The following is a 17,086-nucleotide window of genomic DNA, read 5'->3' as shown; positions in this document are numbered from 1 at the left end:
AATGAACACAACACACAGAAATTTCTGTTTTCATGGAGCTTACAAACTAGAAATACTTTATTAGAGGGCAATAATACTTTGAGTTTTATAAAATATTTGATAGATTAATGCACACAATTATGAACACAATTCTCAACCCTTTGGGATGGGATGGGAAGTGGAGGCATATGGTGGATGGTGGTGTATTTCAGAATGCCTAGAGGTGCGTGATAAAGACCTCAATGCAACTGCGTAATGGTGCTCTGGTGTGCTGGGTAGAAAAACACCTTGAGAATCAGTGTGATGCTCCTTACAGTAAGACAGTTTTAGAATCCAGGGATGCTACATAAAACATTTTAGCAACTCAACAAATTTGAATAAAAATTGGGAAACAATTTGTGTTTCAGAAAATATATTGAAACCTTATGGGAGTAATACTAACTTTCTTACATGGCTGCCTTTATTTGCTCCTGTGGTAAAAACAGTGATTGGATTCAGATATAGGAAACAGAGGGATTGGTTACCTCAGTGGTTTTCTTTCTTATGGATATAGTAATTTGTAGTTTTTTCCCACATCCCAGTTCTGCTGGCTCTTCGTGAGTGAGGATTATCTCAGGGGCCCGTAACATAATTGCTGTGACCTTTAACTCTGACTTTATGTTTAGGGTAAGTAGATAAAAGAAACTTTTACTTTCTTAAGATAAAATAATACCTGAGTTACACATTTAATGTCTGAATTACAATTTTAACAAACTACACATTAATTAATTAATTAAAATAAAAACTTAGTTGTTAAAAGGAGAGGCAGAGTTTCCTGGGAAATCAGTACTATCTCTAGAGTGTTCTTTGTTACAGTAGAGGCAAAGAGTTTCTGTTTCTGTATTTTCAGGGATACAAGCAGCAGTGAAAGTGAAGAGAGTTCTGGTTCTTCTGATGATGAGTTAATTGGCCCTCCTTTACCTCTTAAAATGATGAAAGAACCAGGTAATCATATTGAGGAAGATATCGTTGGTCCTTTACCTCCACCTCTTTATGAAGATGCCGAAGATGATGATGATGATGATGACGGTGATTCAGAGGAGGAGGAAGTAAGTATTTCAGTAGTAATTTACCAATTCATTGGAATAGCGTAGAGATCAGTTCCCTGCTAATTGTTATTCATGCGTGAGAGCAAGTAAGGAATAGTTTTTTGTTTTTTTTTTTTTTAATTTTTTTTTTTTCAACGTTTATTTATTTTTGGGACAGAGAGAGACAGAGCATGAACGGGGGAGGGGCAGAGAGAGAGGGAGACACAGAATCGGAAACAGGCTCCAGGCTCTGAGCCATCAGCCCAGAGCCTGACGCGGGGCTGGAACTCACGGACCGCGAGATCGTGACCTGGCTGAAGTCGGACGCTTAACCGACTGCGCCACCCAGGCGCCCCGTGTAAGGAATAGTTTTGAGTGTACTACTGATAGCCCTTGTTGAAAGAACTTGAAAGGATGTACTTCAGGAACAAGGCAGTGTTACTCAAAAATAATAAATGGACAATAAGAAGCAATGTGTTAAAAAGGAATTAATGGGCACCTGGTGGTCCAGTGGGTAAAGCGTCCAACTCTTGATGTCGGTCACGATCTCACAGTTTGTGGGGTTGAGCCCTGCGTTGGGCTTCATGCTGGCAGTCAGGAGTCTGCTTGGGATTCTCTTGCGCGTTCTCTCTCTCTGCCCCACCCTTGCTTGTGTGCATGCATGCGCTCACGCTCTCCCAAAATAAATAAACTTAAAAAAAAAGGAATACAATTTTGTTAAATATACATAAGCATTGAGTGTACATAATGGTAGTGAATAAATTTGGGGGGATATAAAAACAAAGTAGATCTCAAATTATTGTAAACAATAATATGGAAGATGGGAGAGTAGAATCAGTTCATTCATTTTGAAGTCCTTGTATTATTTGGGAGGAAGCTAGAGATATTTGTTAACTTCAGATTAGGTTAAGTCAAGTATGCAAGTTAAAAATTTAAGAGTAGTTACCCAAAGAATAGAAACAAATTGTATAACCTCCAAAATGGTAAAAGAAAACATAAAGAAAGCCACTGGTTTACTTTATGTATTTGACACCTGGAGTGGATAATTTTTTAATGTCATCCTCTGACAGATTATTTTCAGTAATGATTATGAGATGAAACAAATGATGGTCAGAAAAGGAACAACTTTTGCAAATCTGTCAGTGACTTCACAAAATGGGCATTCTTTGCATATTCTTGTTCAGTACCCAGTATACAAAATTTGTCAATCTATGTCTATTCATAGTTGATCAAAGAAAACTTTTAATTTTGAAAAATTTTTTTCTCATGAAATGACAGGTGTATGTATATATACACATGTGCACACATACACGTGTGTCTGTGCACATGTATGTGAAATGAAAAAAAGAGGCACATAAGGATAAATTTGGCAGTTTTATTAAAAATTGTGTTTTAGGGACTTCAGCCAGGTCACGATCTCGCGGTCCGTGAGTTCGAGCCCCGTGTCGGGCTCTGGGCTGATGGCTCAGAGCCTGGAGCCTGTTTCCGATTCTGTGTCTCCCTCTCTCTCTGCCCCTCCCCCGTTCATGCTCTGTCTCTCTCCCAAAAATAAATAAACGTTGAAAAAAAAATTGTGTTTTATAATAGATTTCTGAAACTGCAGTGTTGACCATATCTCTTTTTATCTTGATATCAATTCTAGTGGCTTTTAAAAAATACCTGGTTTCACTAAAATGTCTTTTCTAGAAAAAATACCATTTTCTAATACATTTGATAAAAACTTCTAAAGATTTCTTCCATAAAAATCAGAAAATGGCTAGGTTATGGTAAATATTATCATCAAATTATCTGCTTTAGAATGTTTTTGGTGAAAACAATTCAGGTGTTCAAGCATTGCTCTTTTGGATTTTTCTGCCAACATAGTCTCCCATCTTTTATTTTTCCTCAAAGAATAACAGAATGGAAGATACTCAAGTATTATTTCTTTGTCTTAATATATCACTTTGTTTTCAATCTGCTGTTTAAATGCAGAAATGTGTAGACAACAAGGATTGGAGATATGAAACTACCCTTAAAGTAAGCTTGAATGATTCTGAACCACTCAACATTATCTGTAAACATAAGTACATGAGTATGTATGCGTATGTATGTGGTACAGACTGTGTAACTGGGAGTTCTCTAAATCAACTGCATGTATAGTATAATGCTTATTGAAATAATAAAAATTTGCTAATTTGAGACTTATATATTATCAAAACTCAGCACTAATCATAGTAAAAAGCAACAAAAAACACATTTCTGAACTGACATTTTTAGAACTGCCAGCAAATGGTGATAATGGAAAACAGACTCCTCTTCAGTTGATTTTAATATTGTTTTAAGGTTCTTTACAGACAATGCACCCCCTTATTGTCTGCACCACTTCCACTGCAATGCTCTTGATATGCCTTTGAAGACAACTCAATCGTTGCAGTAAAAGACAGGAAAGGAGAAAAATGAAGTAGAGGAAAATCTTGGTAAATAGAGATCACAAAATAAGGTGGTAGGCGTGAATGCAAGTGTATCAGTATTCACAGTAGATGTAAGTGGACTCAACTTGCCACTTAAATTTCTCAGATTAGATTTAAAAAATTTAGATATATTCTGTTTATGAGTGATAGACCCAAAATGTACTGGCATAGAAAGGTTGAAAGAAAGGAATAGGGGCGCCTGGGTGGTTCAGTTGGATAATAATGTGTCCAACTCTGGATCTCAGCTCAGGTCTTGATCTCAGGGTTGTGAGTTCAAGCCCTGTGTTGGGCTCCATGTCTCTCTGCTCCGTGACTATAGCAGGAAAATACTAACCAAAAGATAACTGATTAGTCTTATAAAACTAATGTAACACAAAATAATCTTTATGTCATAATTAGTCAAAGTAGCAAAATGAGTGTCATTACTTAATGCTAAAAGGAAAAGTTTATTCTCTAGGAAAATTTGGCCTTTCTTAATCTCCATGAATTTAACACAATATATTCAAAGCAAAAATTGACAGAATTATAAGGAGGAATAGACAAATCTACAGTCATAATGGGAGATTCAGAAATTGTTAAGACAATTAGTAAGAGTATAGTACCGGACAATATAAATGTATATATACATACATTTATATATATACATCTCTCCCTACTCTCTCTCTCTCTCTCTCTCTCTCTCTCTATATATATATATATATATAGATAGATATATAGAATCCTTATCTAACATTTTCTTTTCAAGCACACAAAGATAAACCAGAAGCAATAAGAAGGTCACATCTAGGTCACAATATGCTATGGACATGAGAAAGATATGCTTAATTATTTTGAGTAGTTCACAGAATAGGTAATAATTAGGTTGATCATGAAATGTGAGAATATTGTGTAGTGAATGTTTGTGTGCCCTCAGGATTCATATGTTGAAGCCCTAACCCCCAGTGTGGCATTCGGAGGTGAGACTCTTTGGAAGTAATTAAGGTTAAATTATAGGTCATATGGGTAGACCCTGATGTTATAGGATTAGTGTGCTTATGGGAAGAGAGACACTGGGGCACCTGGGTGGCCCAGTCAGTTGAGCGTCTGACTCTTGGTTTTGGCTCAGGTCATGATCTCAGGGTCATGGGACTGAGCCCCGTGTCAGGCTCTGTGCCAAGCATGGAGCCTGCTTGAAATATTCATTCTCTCTCTCTCTCTCTCTCTCTCTCTCTCTCCCTCTCCCTCTCTCTCTCCCCCCTCCCTCTCTCTCCCTCCCCCTTCCCCCTCTCTCTCCCCCCCACCTCTCCCACCCCTCCCCTCCCCCTCTGCCTCTATCCTCCACTCATGCTCTCTCTATAAAATTTTTTTTTTATAAAATAAGAGGAAAAAAGAGAAGAGAGACACCAGAGAACCAGGTCTGCATATAACAAAGCAAGAAGGTAGGCATCTAAAAGCCAGGAGGAAAGCTCTCAACAGAAATCAAATTTGCCGACACTTTGGTCTTGGACTTCTAGCTTCCAGAATGATGAGAAAATAAACTTCTGATATTTAAGACATGTAGTTTGTGGTATTCTGTTATGGTAGCCTCAGCTGGTTAACACAGGTTTGCAAGGCTGACAAGAAGCTGGAGGACAGAGAATGGAAAAAAGAAGGGTGTTATGAGTAAGAAAAAAAATTGCTATAGTGAGGGCTCAAATGTATGCAAGTATATGATATGGTGGTGAAATGTCATATGAATAGCACCTGGCTGAGTTTTCTCATAAGGGGGAGGTGGAAAGATAAGGCTGCTGAGAACAAATGTAGAGATCAGTACAGAGAAGAGCACCTTTCTGGAAGATGTGGAATTTGAATGAACCTTGTAGAGGGTTACATTTTGATGGACATGTGCACATAGGCCACATATTGTCTGTGAAGAGTAAATGGCAGGAACACAGGCAATATATACAAGATTAGATTCCAGATGATGCGAAAGTCAACTTGCCTAGAATGGAAAGTTGATAAAGAAGGCCAAACTTTTGACATGGAACTGATGTGTGAGTAAGCCTGAAGTGCAGCTGGGCAAAGAAGTAAAAGCATGCCAAGGTGTGGGACTCAGAAGCTTGTCTGTAAGCTTTAGCCTTTCATGGCTGTAATTAAAGCGTATCAGGGGACTGAATAACAGTTTTCTGTTTGTTTTTGTTTGTTTTTTAGTTTTCTGGTTTTTTTAGTTTTCTGGTTTTTTATAAGATTATACATGTCATGTCTCTTGAAAGAAAATTATTAAGTCTTTTTATGGTGTACCTTTTTTTTTCTTTGCAAATATAGTAAAAGAAAATGCTGATAATATGCAAGTCAAAGCAAGGCTGTGGATAAGTGTACCAATAACAGCCTTAATTTTAAAGTGTGCACTAATGATAATGCAAAGTTTATTGGCATTGTTAACTGATTAACTAAACTTTTGGAAGGGAGATAAGGCAAGAGTGGGAGATTCCTTGTTTCTTTTCCAAGAAGAAAAATGTCTTTTGGATGTCTATCATAACTAACATTTCCAAGGCTAGGGCAGAGATGGCGGGTAAAGCAGACAGCTTGGAAATTTGCAAATGTGAATGTGGCTTTGCAGTGGCCTTCCTAGATTTGGATAAATTATATTGGCCTTGAATTGAGTCCTTCAGTTTTCAGACTGTGGTTTAATAGTAGTAGAAGGGGGGCAACCTTAGGCTGTTTTTTAGGTTCTGAGTGAGAACATGACTTTTTGACTACAACTTATGTTGTATTTGATATGTGGGATTTTGTCAGCCTCTAGAGTCAGGGATCATAGGCAAAGCAAAATCTGCTGATTACTGTCTTGAATGTGAATGTTGTAGGATCTAGCCAGACAAATTAGCATGATTTATTTTGCATTATTGCATAGCAATGTTTGGCGTATGTTTCAACATTGAGTTCAAATGTTTCAGGCCTTTGAAGAAATTTTGTTTTTATGGTTGTTTGGAATTCGGCCCTAGTAATTCTTTGTTGATTTAGAAACTGAATTTAGTTCCTTTAGGAAATCAGTTTGGAGTAATGCTAAACAAAATTATAGGAGATTGTTTTATTTATTTATTTATCTATTTATTTATTTATTTATTTATATTTATTTGAGAGAGAGCGAGCAGGGGACAAGGGAAGAGAGAGAGAGAGAGGGAGGGAGGGGAGAGGGAGACAGAGAGAGAGAGAGAGAGAGGGAGGGAGGGAGAGAGAGAGAGAGAGAGAGAAAATCCTGAGCAGCCTCCAAGCTCATTGTGGAACCTGATGCTGGGCTTGATCCCATGACCTTGGGATCATGACCTGAGCCAAATCAAGAGTCAGATGCTCAACCGACTGAGCCACCCAGGAGATTGTTTTATATATCAAAATGCTAGTTATATTTTAATGGTTTGGGACATATCAGAATTTTCCCTCCTCTCCTTGACTTCCTCTCCTTTTTTTGCCCATTCTTGGTTTCATCCTCACCACTCTTTTGTGCCTTTTGTTTCCTTTTGTGTTTTCAGCCTTTTCCTTTCTACTAGCTGTTGGCTCTAAGCTTGCAAGCATACTAAAATCTTTCTTTAATTCAGTTTTCCCTACAAGCTACTGTCTAATTTCCTCTTTCTCACCAAATGTCTCAAAAGTAGTATCTGTATTGCTACTTTTGCTTTGTTACCACATTTTCTCTGGAAATCTTTTCTGTTAAGACACTGTCCTCACAGACAAAGTCAAAATATCTAAATCCAAAGGCCCTTTCTTCATTCTCATTCTGTACCTCTGCAATATTGGACAGTGTTGATTTCTTCTTTCTTGAAACTCTTTGCTATTTCTTTATACTATTGGTTTGCTGCCTCTCTCTTTGTTTTATTCAACAGATATTTATTGAGCACTTTTTATGAGTCAGGTACTTTCCAGGTGTTGGGGATATAACAGTGAATAAAGCCAAAAAATCCCTGTTCCAATGGTGCTTGCATTTCTAGAAAGTCTCTTTCAAAACTTTCATTATTTCCTCACATGTCCCCAATAATAAGCATTCCCCGAGGACCTGTCCTTGCTTGCCTTATCATTTCATGTTTGACCTGGGTGAAGTTTTTTTTTTTAATAAAGTTTATTTTGAGAAAGACAGAGGCAGTGCATGTGGGGGAGAGGCAGAGAGAAGGGGACAGATGATCCCAAGCAGGCTCTGTGCTGCCAGCACAGAGCCCGATGTGGGGCTTGAAACTAAGAAGCTGAAAGATCATGACCTGAGCTGAAACCAAGAGTCAGACGCTTAACCAGCCAGCCACCCAGGCGCCCCTGGGTGAAGTTTCTTACATCTTACATTTTCTTACCTCATGACTACTATTCACTCAAAGCAGCTGGAAGCATTGAATCATCTCATTTGAACTTCAGATCCAGCTTGCTTTCTTTCCCTTTCTTTCTTTCTTTCTTTCTTTCTTTCTTTCTTTCTTTCTTTCTTTCTTTCTTTCTTTCTTTTAATGTTTATTTTTGAGAGAGAGAGAGTGAGAGCCAGTGGGCGAGAGGCAAAGAGAGAGAGAGAGAAACAGAGGATCCGAAGTGGGCTCCAAGCTGACAGCGGAGAGCCCAACACGAGGCTCGAACTCATGAATTGCAAGATCATGACTTGAGTCGAAGTCCGACGCTTAACTCATTGAGCCAACCAGGGGCTCCTCAGTTCCAGCTTTCTAATGACTCATGAAACATGTCCATGTTTAAGCTCCAACAGTGTTCTAAATTCATCTGCGATCAAACTCGGGCTTTCATTTTCTCCCATTTAACTTTTGCTGAAGCCACTTGTCTCTTTGCCTTTAGGATCTTCTGTTCAATCCTTTTCCTCACTGCTTCAAGATTAAACTATTTGTAACACGAGTCACGTTGCAAATAATAGTACTCATTCCCTAAATGAGGGAAAATAAACCACTACAGCAGGCAGGACTCCATCTGGGGATTCCTGAATACAATTTGATTATTTTGTTGCTCAGAAACTTGCAAAGCACTGTGGCTTTTTAGAGAGACATTCTACTTAGTAGGAAAGCAGCCAAGTTCACATACTTGACTGGCTAAATATTTCAGTAAGTATTATTGAAAGTAATGGAAAAATATTTTTAACATAACCTTTTTTTTTTTTTTTTTTAACCCAGTGGTTCTTACTCTGAATGTAAGAATCATCTTTGGTACAATTAAAAATTAAGTATGCTTAGGCTTTGTAATCTGGAGATGGATTCAGTAGGATTCAGTAGGACTGGGGTGGATCCTGTCTCAACATCTGCAATCTGTGTTGTAACAAAAGGCTGCACAGGTAAGCCTCTTCCCGGTCCACCTGTGGCAGCACCACTTCCCAACCTGCTGTCACTGCTTGCTTAAGTAGATTAACTATGTTAGGGTCCCTCTGTAAGTTGTGATCTGTATCATGTGTCATGGATATTTAAGGACATGGGATATTGCTTACAAAATAATGTTTCTCAAAAAGAAGGATATGGAATTGCTGCCTTGTTTGTCTGTGACAGTGAAGCCACTTTGAAGTTTTCATATAAGACTTGTAAGAATATTATTGCTCCCAAATAACCAAGAAGTAATATTTATTTTGATTATTATTTTGTGAAAAATATTTCTTCTGTAATATGTGGTGGTTGATGTCTTTAGAAGTGTTACTGTTAGCTGCTTTTGAGAATGACATGAGAGCGATGGTAAGTGCCTGGCCTTTTGTATCATATCCATTTTTATATCTTTTTGTGACTATCTTGAATTATACTTATTAAATCATAACCATCATAGTCTTTGAAGGACTGTGAACAGGTAAATAGGCTAGGAACTGGCCAGTAGCTCTAATAGCTGTTTTTATTATTGAAACTCAATTACTAAGTATTGAGAGCCTTAAAAATGTTATTTCCTTTAATCTCAGTAATACTACTTCTGGGATTCTATCCTGAGGAAATTTGGAAAAAGCTTCATGCCCAAAGATGTTTATCACAGTACTATTTATAATAGTGATTTTTCAGAATGTGTTTCATGGAACATTATCTGAGAGTGATAGGTGGTGATATTGGCTCTCTCATCTGTTTTCATTTGAGAGAACTCATGAGAGCATGTCCATACCATTGGTGGTACCAGGAAACTGACTTCCTTATCTTAAGTGTACTTCATATATTTCTGATAAGCCGACTTTCCAGAAAGTGACATTTGTTCTGGCTTTTAAAGGCAAAATATAAGTAAATTTTATAATTTATCGAAAAAAGTGTTACGTTTATGTTGTGTTGGGTTTGCTCAGAGCTATCTCTAGTCAGAAAGATTCCATGTCTAAAAATGTTTGAAAATGATAGATATATATGAAATATTAGAATAATTAGAAATAATGTGAATACATGTCTAATAACAGGAGGAATGACAAGTAAATTGTTGTTTAGTCATAAAATATTATGCAGCCATGGGGCGCCTGGGTGGCGCAGTCGGTTAAGCGTCCGACTTCAGCCAGGTCACGATCTTGCGGTCCGTGAGTTCGAGCCCCGCGTCAGGCTCTGGGCTGATGGCTCGGAGCCTGGAGCCTGTTTCCGATTCTGTGTCTCCCTCTCTCTCTGCCCCTCCCCCGTTCATGCTCTGTCTCTCTCTGTCCCAAAAATAAATAAAAACGTTGAAAAAAAAAATTAAAAAAAAATATTATGCAGCCATTAAATGTGTTTAGTAAGAGTTTTCAGTAGCACCGTGAAAAGATGTAAAACTGTCTAGACAGTATGATTTCAGAAATTTAAATGATACATATGTATGGAACAAAGTATTTCCATTGCTTGTTTCTGGATTGTTGGACCTGAGGATAATGTTTGTTTGTTTGTTTTTCTCTGCTGCATAGTTTTGTATTCTTTTCTAGCTTCCATATTGATCATAAGTTGTATCTGTGATTGAAAACAAATAATGGAGTGGCGCCTAGGTGGCTAGTCAGTTAAGCATCAGACTTCAGCTCAGGTCATGATCTCACAGTTGGTGGGTTCTAACCCTGCATCAGGTTCTGTGCTGACAGCTCGGAGCCTGGAGCCTGCTTCAGATACTGTGTCTTCCTTTCTCTCTGCCCCTTCTCTGCTCACTGTCTGTCTGTGTCTCTCCCAAAAATAAACATTAAAAAAAAAAAAGAAACAAATAATGGGGTTACATCAGTTAACATTCTTTCATTGTAAGCCGATTAAGATCTTAATTTAAAAAGTAGAACAGATAGAGGGAAAAAAACTCCAAACAGAATATTGAACATGAATATAAAATAAATCTTAAGTATTATGAGTAAATTTGTATCTTAACTTGTTCCAAAAAGGACTTAATGAAGTGAAATGCTATAAGAAAGCATAAGTTAAGAAGAATGAAGGAAAATAGAAAAGCAAGGAACATAGGGACCCCTGGGTGGCTCAGTTGGTTAAGCATCTGACTCTTGATTTTGGCTCAGCCGATGATGATCTTACGGTTTGTGACATTGAGCCCTGTGTTGGGCTCTGTACAGACAGCATGGAGCCTACTTGGGATTCTCTCTCTCTTTCTGTCTCTTTGTTCCTTTCTCCCCCACTGTCTCTCTCTCTCTCAAGATAAATAAACATTAAAAAAACCACAACAAGTAACATAAATAAAGTTACATAAAGCACAGGAGGCAGAGTTTTAAACATTTGCTGATGGATAGGTCACAAAACCTAGTCACCATCATTGATTCCTCTTTCCTTCCTCCCCCACGTCCAATTCATTACCAAGTCTCATTAGCTCTATCTCCAGCCAGATCTCTCCTTTTCTGTCCATCTCCATTACTACCACCTTAATGAATCCAGTATCACTCCAACAGCAATAGCTACTTAAGTTGTCTCCCAGCTTCTGCTGTTAACTGGAGTACTATAATAGTAATCCAGACAATAAAAAGAAACAAAATATAGATACAGGGAGGCAGTATAGAATAGTGATTAAGCGAGTGGATTTTGGAGCCTCATGGAGCTTTTACTTTCAAGCTGTGTGACTTTGGGCAAGTTATTACTTAACCTTTCTTGGTCTTCTCTTCTCTGTAAAATAGGACTAATAAAATACTTAACTGGAATTGTGTAGATGATTTAATGAGTGAATGAATGTATTTGGAACCCTTAGAATGGTGACTATTGTTTATCATGATGGTCACCTATTTTAATATATAGCAGAGAGTGAATTAAAAAATTTTAACGTGGTTTCTTTAAAAATTTTTTAAAAAAATGTTTATTTATTTTTGAGAGATAGAGAGAGAGACAGAGACAGAGCATGAACAGGGGAGGAGCAGAGAGATAGGGAGACATAGAATCAGAAGCAGGTTCCAGGCTCTGAGCTGTCAGTACAGAGCTCGACGCAGGGCTCGAACCCACAAACTGAGATCATGACCTGAGCCAAAGTTGGGTGTTTAACTGACTGAGCCACCCAGGCTCCCCTTAAAGTGATTTCTAATAAAAACGTCTAAAAATGATGGGGCACCTGGGTGGCTCAGTCAGTTGGGCGTCTGACTTCGGCTCAGGTCATGATCTCACGGTCTGTGAGTTCGAGCCTTGCGTCGTGCTCTGTGCTGACAGCTCAGAGCCTGGAGCCTGTTTCAGATTCTGTGTCTCCCTCTCTCTCTGACCCTCCCCTGCTCATGCTCTGTCTCTCTCTGTCTCAAAAATAAATAAACGTTAAGAAAAATTTAGAAACATCTAAAAATGAAACTAAAAGGAACCTTTTGTACCTTATTTAAAAAATTTTTTTAATGTTTTTAAATGTTTTTTAATGTTTATATACATGTGTATATATATGTATGTGTATATATATATATATATATTTGTGTAAAGTTTAGTTTATAAATTAGGCACAGTAAGAGATTAACAGCAACTAATGATAAAGTAGAACAATTATAACAATATACTGTAATAAGAGTTACGTGAATGTGGTCTCTTCCAAAATACTCACTGTCTTGTGATGATGTGAAATGATACAATGCTTATGTGATGAAGTGAAGTGAAGTGAATGACGTAGGCATTATGCTGCAATGTGTTAGGCTGCATTAGACCTGACCATATGCTGCTGGACCACGGTTGACTGCGGGTAGCTGAAACAGGAAAGTGAAACCATGGTTAAGGGAGGAATTCTGTATTATGTAATTTGGGTGATACTGACAAAGTGGAAAATACAATGGCTTAAACAAGATAGAAGACTTTTTTTTTTCTATCTCACATAAATGCAATCAACAGTTAAATGGACCAGAACTAGTTTGCAGGTACAGGGTACCATAGATTTAGGTTACTTCTTTCCTTTTGTTCTGCCATCCTCAATATGTGGACTTCAAGATGTATGCTCAAGCTATAGCCATGGTTTTTTCATTTTTGTCAGCAGGAAGGCAGAAGGGATAAAGAAGGGTACTGATTTTGAACTTAATCTTTCACATGAGAAATATAATTTCCTTTAGGAAGCCAGGATTGTAGCTAAAATTCAGTGCTTCCATTACAAAGGATGGATAATGTGGAGAGGGAGGAGCCAATTAATAACTCTGTAGTGAGCATAAATTTATATTCAGTGTTTGGTGCTTTCAATTAGAGTAATGACAAATTATTTACTTTAAAAAAACTTTTTTAGTTATCGTGAATAGTCCTTTAATATTGTATGACATAGACTCTACTTGATTTTATTTTGTTCATTGTAAATGTATTAGCTTAAACATTTTAGCTCCCTTTCTCCAGAGGAACAGAAGACATAAAATTTATGGATTTAAATAAAATTTAAAATGGATTAAATTTAAAATTTAAATTATGGGTTTGTATAAAATTTATGGATTAAAATTTTTAATTTTAAATTTAATGCAATCTTTAAACTCCTAGGATTTGGTTACTATATTAGCATGCACAAATTTCATTTGAATTCTTTTGTGTCCATTACATCTTGCTGTTTAGTTACTGTACTGTTCTTCAAAAATGAGTTGCAGTCTTTTTGGTTCATTTTGTCAAAGAAAGATTCCATTAACACTAGCCTTGGCCAAGATTTAGTCAAGTTCAACTATATATTTGTCAAGTTCATTTATACAGAGAAGCACTGAAATATTCACAAGGGAAATAGAGGTATAGAAATGGACTTTTAAAAAACTTTACAGAAGGATTCCTTAAAAAAAAATTTTTTTTTTTTGTTTGGGTGCCTAGGTGGCTCAGTGGGTTGAGCATCTAACTTCAGCTCAGGTCATGATCTCACAGTTCATGAGTTCAAGCCCCACAGTGAGCTCACTGCTATCAATGCAGAGCCTGCCTTGGATCCTCTGTCTCCCTCTCTCTCTGCCCCTCCCCCACTTGTGCTCTGTCAAAAATAAATAAAACATTAAAGAAAATTTAAGATAAAAATAAAATATTAAAAATTTTAAAATTTTATTTATTTTTATATTTTTTTAATTATTATTATTTTTTTTTACAGAAGGATTCCTTAACAGAGAAAGTACATTTTATTTTGTAATTTATTTCATTACTTTTAATTTTTAATTTTTATTTTTTTAACCTCAGGTATGAGTTTATTTTCAGATGCCAATTTTTTTTATTATGGTAAAACACACATAAAATTTACCATCTTACCTACTTAAAAAAATTTTTTTTTAACGTTTATTTATTTTTGAGACAGAGAGAGACAAAGCATGAACGGGGGAGGGTCAGAGAGAGGGAGACACAGAATCTGAAACAGGCGCCAGGCTCTGAGCGGTCAGCACAGAGCCCGATGCGGGGCTTGAACTCACGGACCGCGAAATCATGACCTGAGCCGAAGTCGGCCGCTTAACCGACTGAGCCACCCAGGCGCCCCCATCTTACTTACTTTAAAGCGTATAGTCTAGTAGTGTGAACTATATCCACATTGTTTTGCAACAGATTGCTAGAACTTTTTCATCTGGCAAAACTGAAACTCTAAACCCATTAAATAACAACTCCCCTTTCTCCCCTAGCAGGTACCATTTTGGAGAAAGTGTATTTTAACTGCTTCAATTTAGGGAAATGTGAAGCAAGTTATACCTATAAACAAAATAAGCATTTTTTTCAATTGTGTTTATGATATTATTTCTTAAGAGGAGTTTTACCTTTTTCCTGCTCTCTTTTATTATTTTCTGCAACTGACATATAATTCAGTTCCCATTTAGCACTAGTTGTATCAGTAACTCAGGATATATTTTTTCAAGGACGTATCTAATTTTTCATCACTATAGACAAATATATGTAAGATCTTATTTATAAATGTGTCATACTCCACCAATTCCTGTTTGCCCATTAATTCTCTCTAACAAAGGTTTGAGTTGATACTGATCAAAACCGTAATGCTTCCTTTCCATTCCTCTAGTTTCTGCTTGTTAAAATTCTGTTTAGCCTTTAGGGTTCATTTCACATGTAATTTCCTCCAAGCAGCCTCTCCAGATTCCAATTGCATGTTTCTCTTCACAGGCTTGGTTTCTGCTTCTGTAGCAAACACAAAGTATTGTCCTTGTTAAATCATTATTTATATGCTTGTCTTAACTCCTCTGCCTCCACTTTGCAATCATGTTTAATGATCTCAAGTACAGGGACTTGTATATAAATGGTTCATAATTCTTTAAAACTCTCCAAAGCTCCAGTGTAATGTCCTTTATATAGTGCATAAAAAGTAAACATTTGTCAAGTGAAATTGAGTGTATTTTGTTTTTATAATTGAACAGTTCATTTTATGACATTTGAGAGTGTTCTCTCTTTGTGACATAGCAGTCGTTCGTTTTTACATGGAAAATGGAATTAGGGGTTAGAGGAGTGAACAGAGGTAATGTGAGTATAGAAATATATATAGACACCTATTTCTGGAAGAATCATTATATTTGCCTTGTCCTAGTTTACAGTTGACTTATTTTTTAATTATTTTATCTAAGTTTACAATTTAGTCACATAATAGTTTAATAATATAGAAGCTGTTCGCTGAGTCAAATGATATTTATTTAATTGTACAGAGTCTAACTCCTTATGAACCTGTCAAATGAGGCAAAAAAAGTTACAGCTTTCTCTTCTTAAAACAGTCTCACAAAACCAAAAGGAAATGTGATTGTTTTTATTGAGGTGTAATTTATATATAATAATGTACACAGGGCTTAAGGGTTTAATTTGGTAAGTTTTGATAATTGTATATTCATATTCTGTGTTTAGGCACCATTCAAACACCCAAATAGTTCTTTGTGCCCCCTTCTAGTCAACAAAAGTTTTAAAGATTGAGTTCTTTTTAAAGTTTATTTATTCATTTTAAGAGGGAGAGAGAGTGTGCAAGTGGGGCAGAGAGAGAGAGAGGGAGAGAGGGAATCCCAAACAAGCTCTGCATGGTCAGGTCAGTGCAGAGTTCAATGTGGGCTCGAACCTATGGACTATGAGATCATGATCTGAGCTTAAGTTAGATGCTTAACCAGCTGAGGCACCCAGGCATCCCAAACAATGAGTTTTTGATTAGCAGTATAATTGGAAGGAAAATTATGAGAGAACATAATCAGGAGGTACGTTAAAAACTATATCACCTAGCTGTGATTCATCTTGTTGTTTTTTTTATATTCAGTTTATATCAGTGGCCTGTTAGTAGTTGGTCTTGTGTCACTGCTGAGGTCACTGGATCAGGAATGTTAATGTTGTATATCATAATTCTTCTGATGACAAACTTGCTTTTTTATTCTTACTTTATTCCATTTTACTTCTCTACGATGATAATGGGATTGTTCTTTCAAGTAGAATGCATATGAAAATTGTATGCAAACCATTACTCAGCTTTGTCAGACTATACCAGCTGTCAACTAATTAGAACTATTTAATATTTGAAGATTTATTATTAGTAGTATCTTTCTTTGAATTTAATAAGTGAACAAAAATTCAAGTAGGTGGGGTCAGAGAAAAAAGGTGAAAAACATTTTTTATTATTTTATTTTTTTAGACTTTTTATTTTAAGTAGGCTTCATGCCCAACATGGGGCTTGAACTCATGACCCCGAGATCAAGAGTTGCATGCTCCACCGAGCCAGCCAGGCGCCCCCATTTTTTTTTTTTTTCAACATTTATTTATTTTTGGGACAGAGAGAGACAGAGCATGAACGGGGGAGGGGCAGAGAGAGAGGGAGACACAGAATCGGAAACAGGCTCCAGGCTCTGAGCCATCAGCCCAGAGCCTGACGCGGGGCTGGAACTCACGGACCGCGAGATCGTGACCTGGCTGAAGTCGGACGCTTAACCGACTGCGCCACCCAGGCGCCCCAGGCGCCCCAATTTTTAAACGATATCTATTACTTGTGCCTGATTTTGATTTTTTAATTAAATGTGAAGCAAGTTGTAACTTATAATTAAGTGGAGGCTTTGGGATTATTGAGGATTTTTATTATCCTTGCTAACCTCTTTCCCATTACCCCAGAAAACTGAAAGTTGCATTTTTATGACTGTAACTAAAGGCTGGATGTAACAGTGACTTTTTAGTTGTGAGCACCTGTTTTCCATGAACTTTCTCTGACTCCCTGGCTGGCACGTTCTGTGGTGGAGAGTCCAAGTTTGGGTCACCACTGTGCTTCTCTGCCTTCTGGTCTGAGGCTTCTTATCCCCTTAGCCTTGGTCATTGCCAGCCACCTGTATCAGTCAGTCTCTTTCCCTCATGCATAGGGAAAGGT

The 17,086-nt window shown here is 37.2% G+C and overlaps 1 protein-coding gene across 2 annotated transcripts in view; it reads left to right on the top strand.

Annotated features, from left to right (window-relative positions):
- Positions 1-17,086, top strand: part of WDR70 (WD repeat domain 70) — a 298,862-nt gene that overhangs the window by 20,579 nt on the left and 261,197 nt on the right. For both annotated transcript variants that reach the window (XM_047093335.1, XM_047093345.1), the window contains one exon: positions 869-1,067. In XM_047093335.1, the coding sequence (XP_046949291.1) occupies positions 869-1,067 (199 nt within the window). The remainder of the gene's footprint in view (positions 1-868; positions 1,068-17,086) is intronic.

The sequence above is a fragment of the Lynx rufus genome, unplaced genomic scaffold, assembly GCF_022079265.1.
Source record: "Lynx rufus isolate CCGP_SWC_20201006 ecotype Redwood Valley unplaced genomic scaffold, mLynRuf1.p SCAF_1, whole genome shotgun sequence".
Lineage (NCBI taxonomy): Eukaryota > Metazoa > Chordata > Mammalia > Carnivora > Felidae > Lynx > Lynx rufus.
This window is presented reverse-complemented; position numbering and strand designations above follow the sequence as displayed.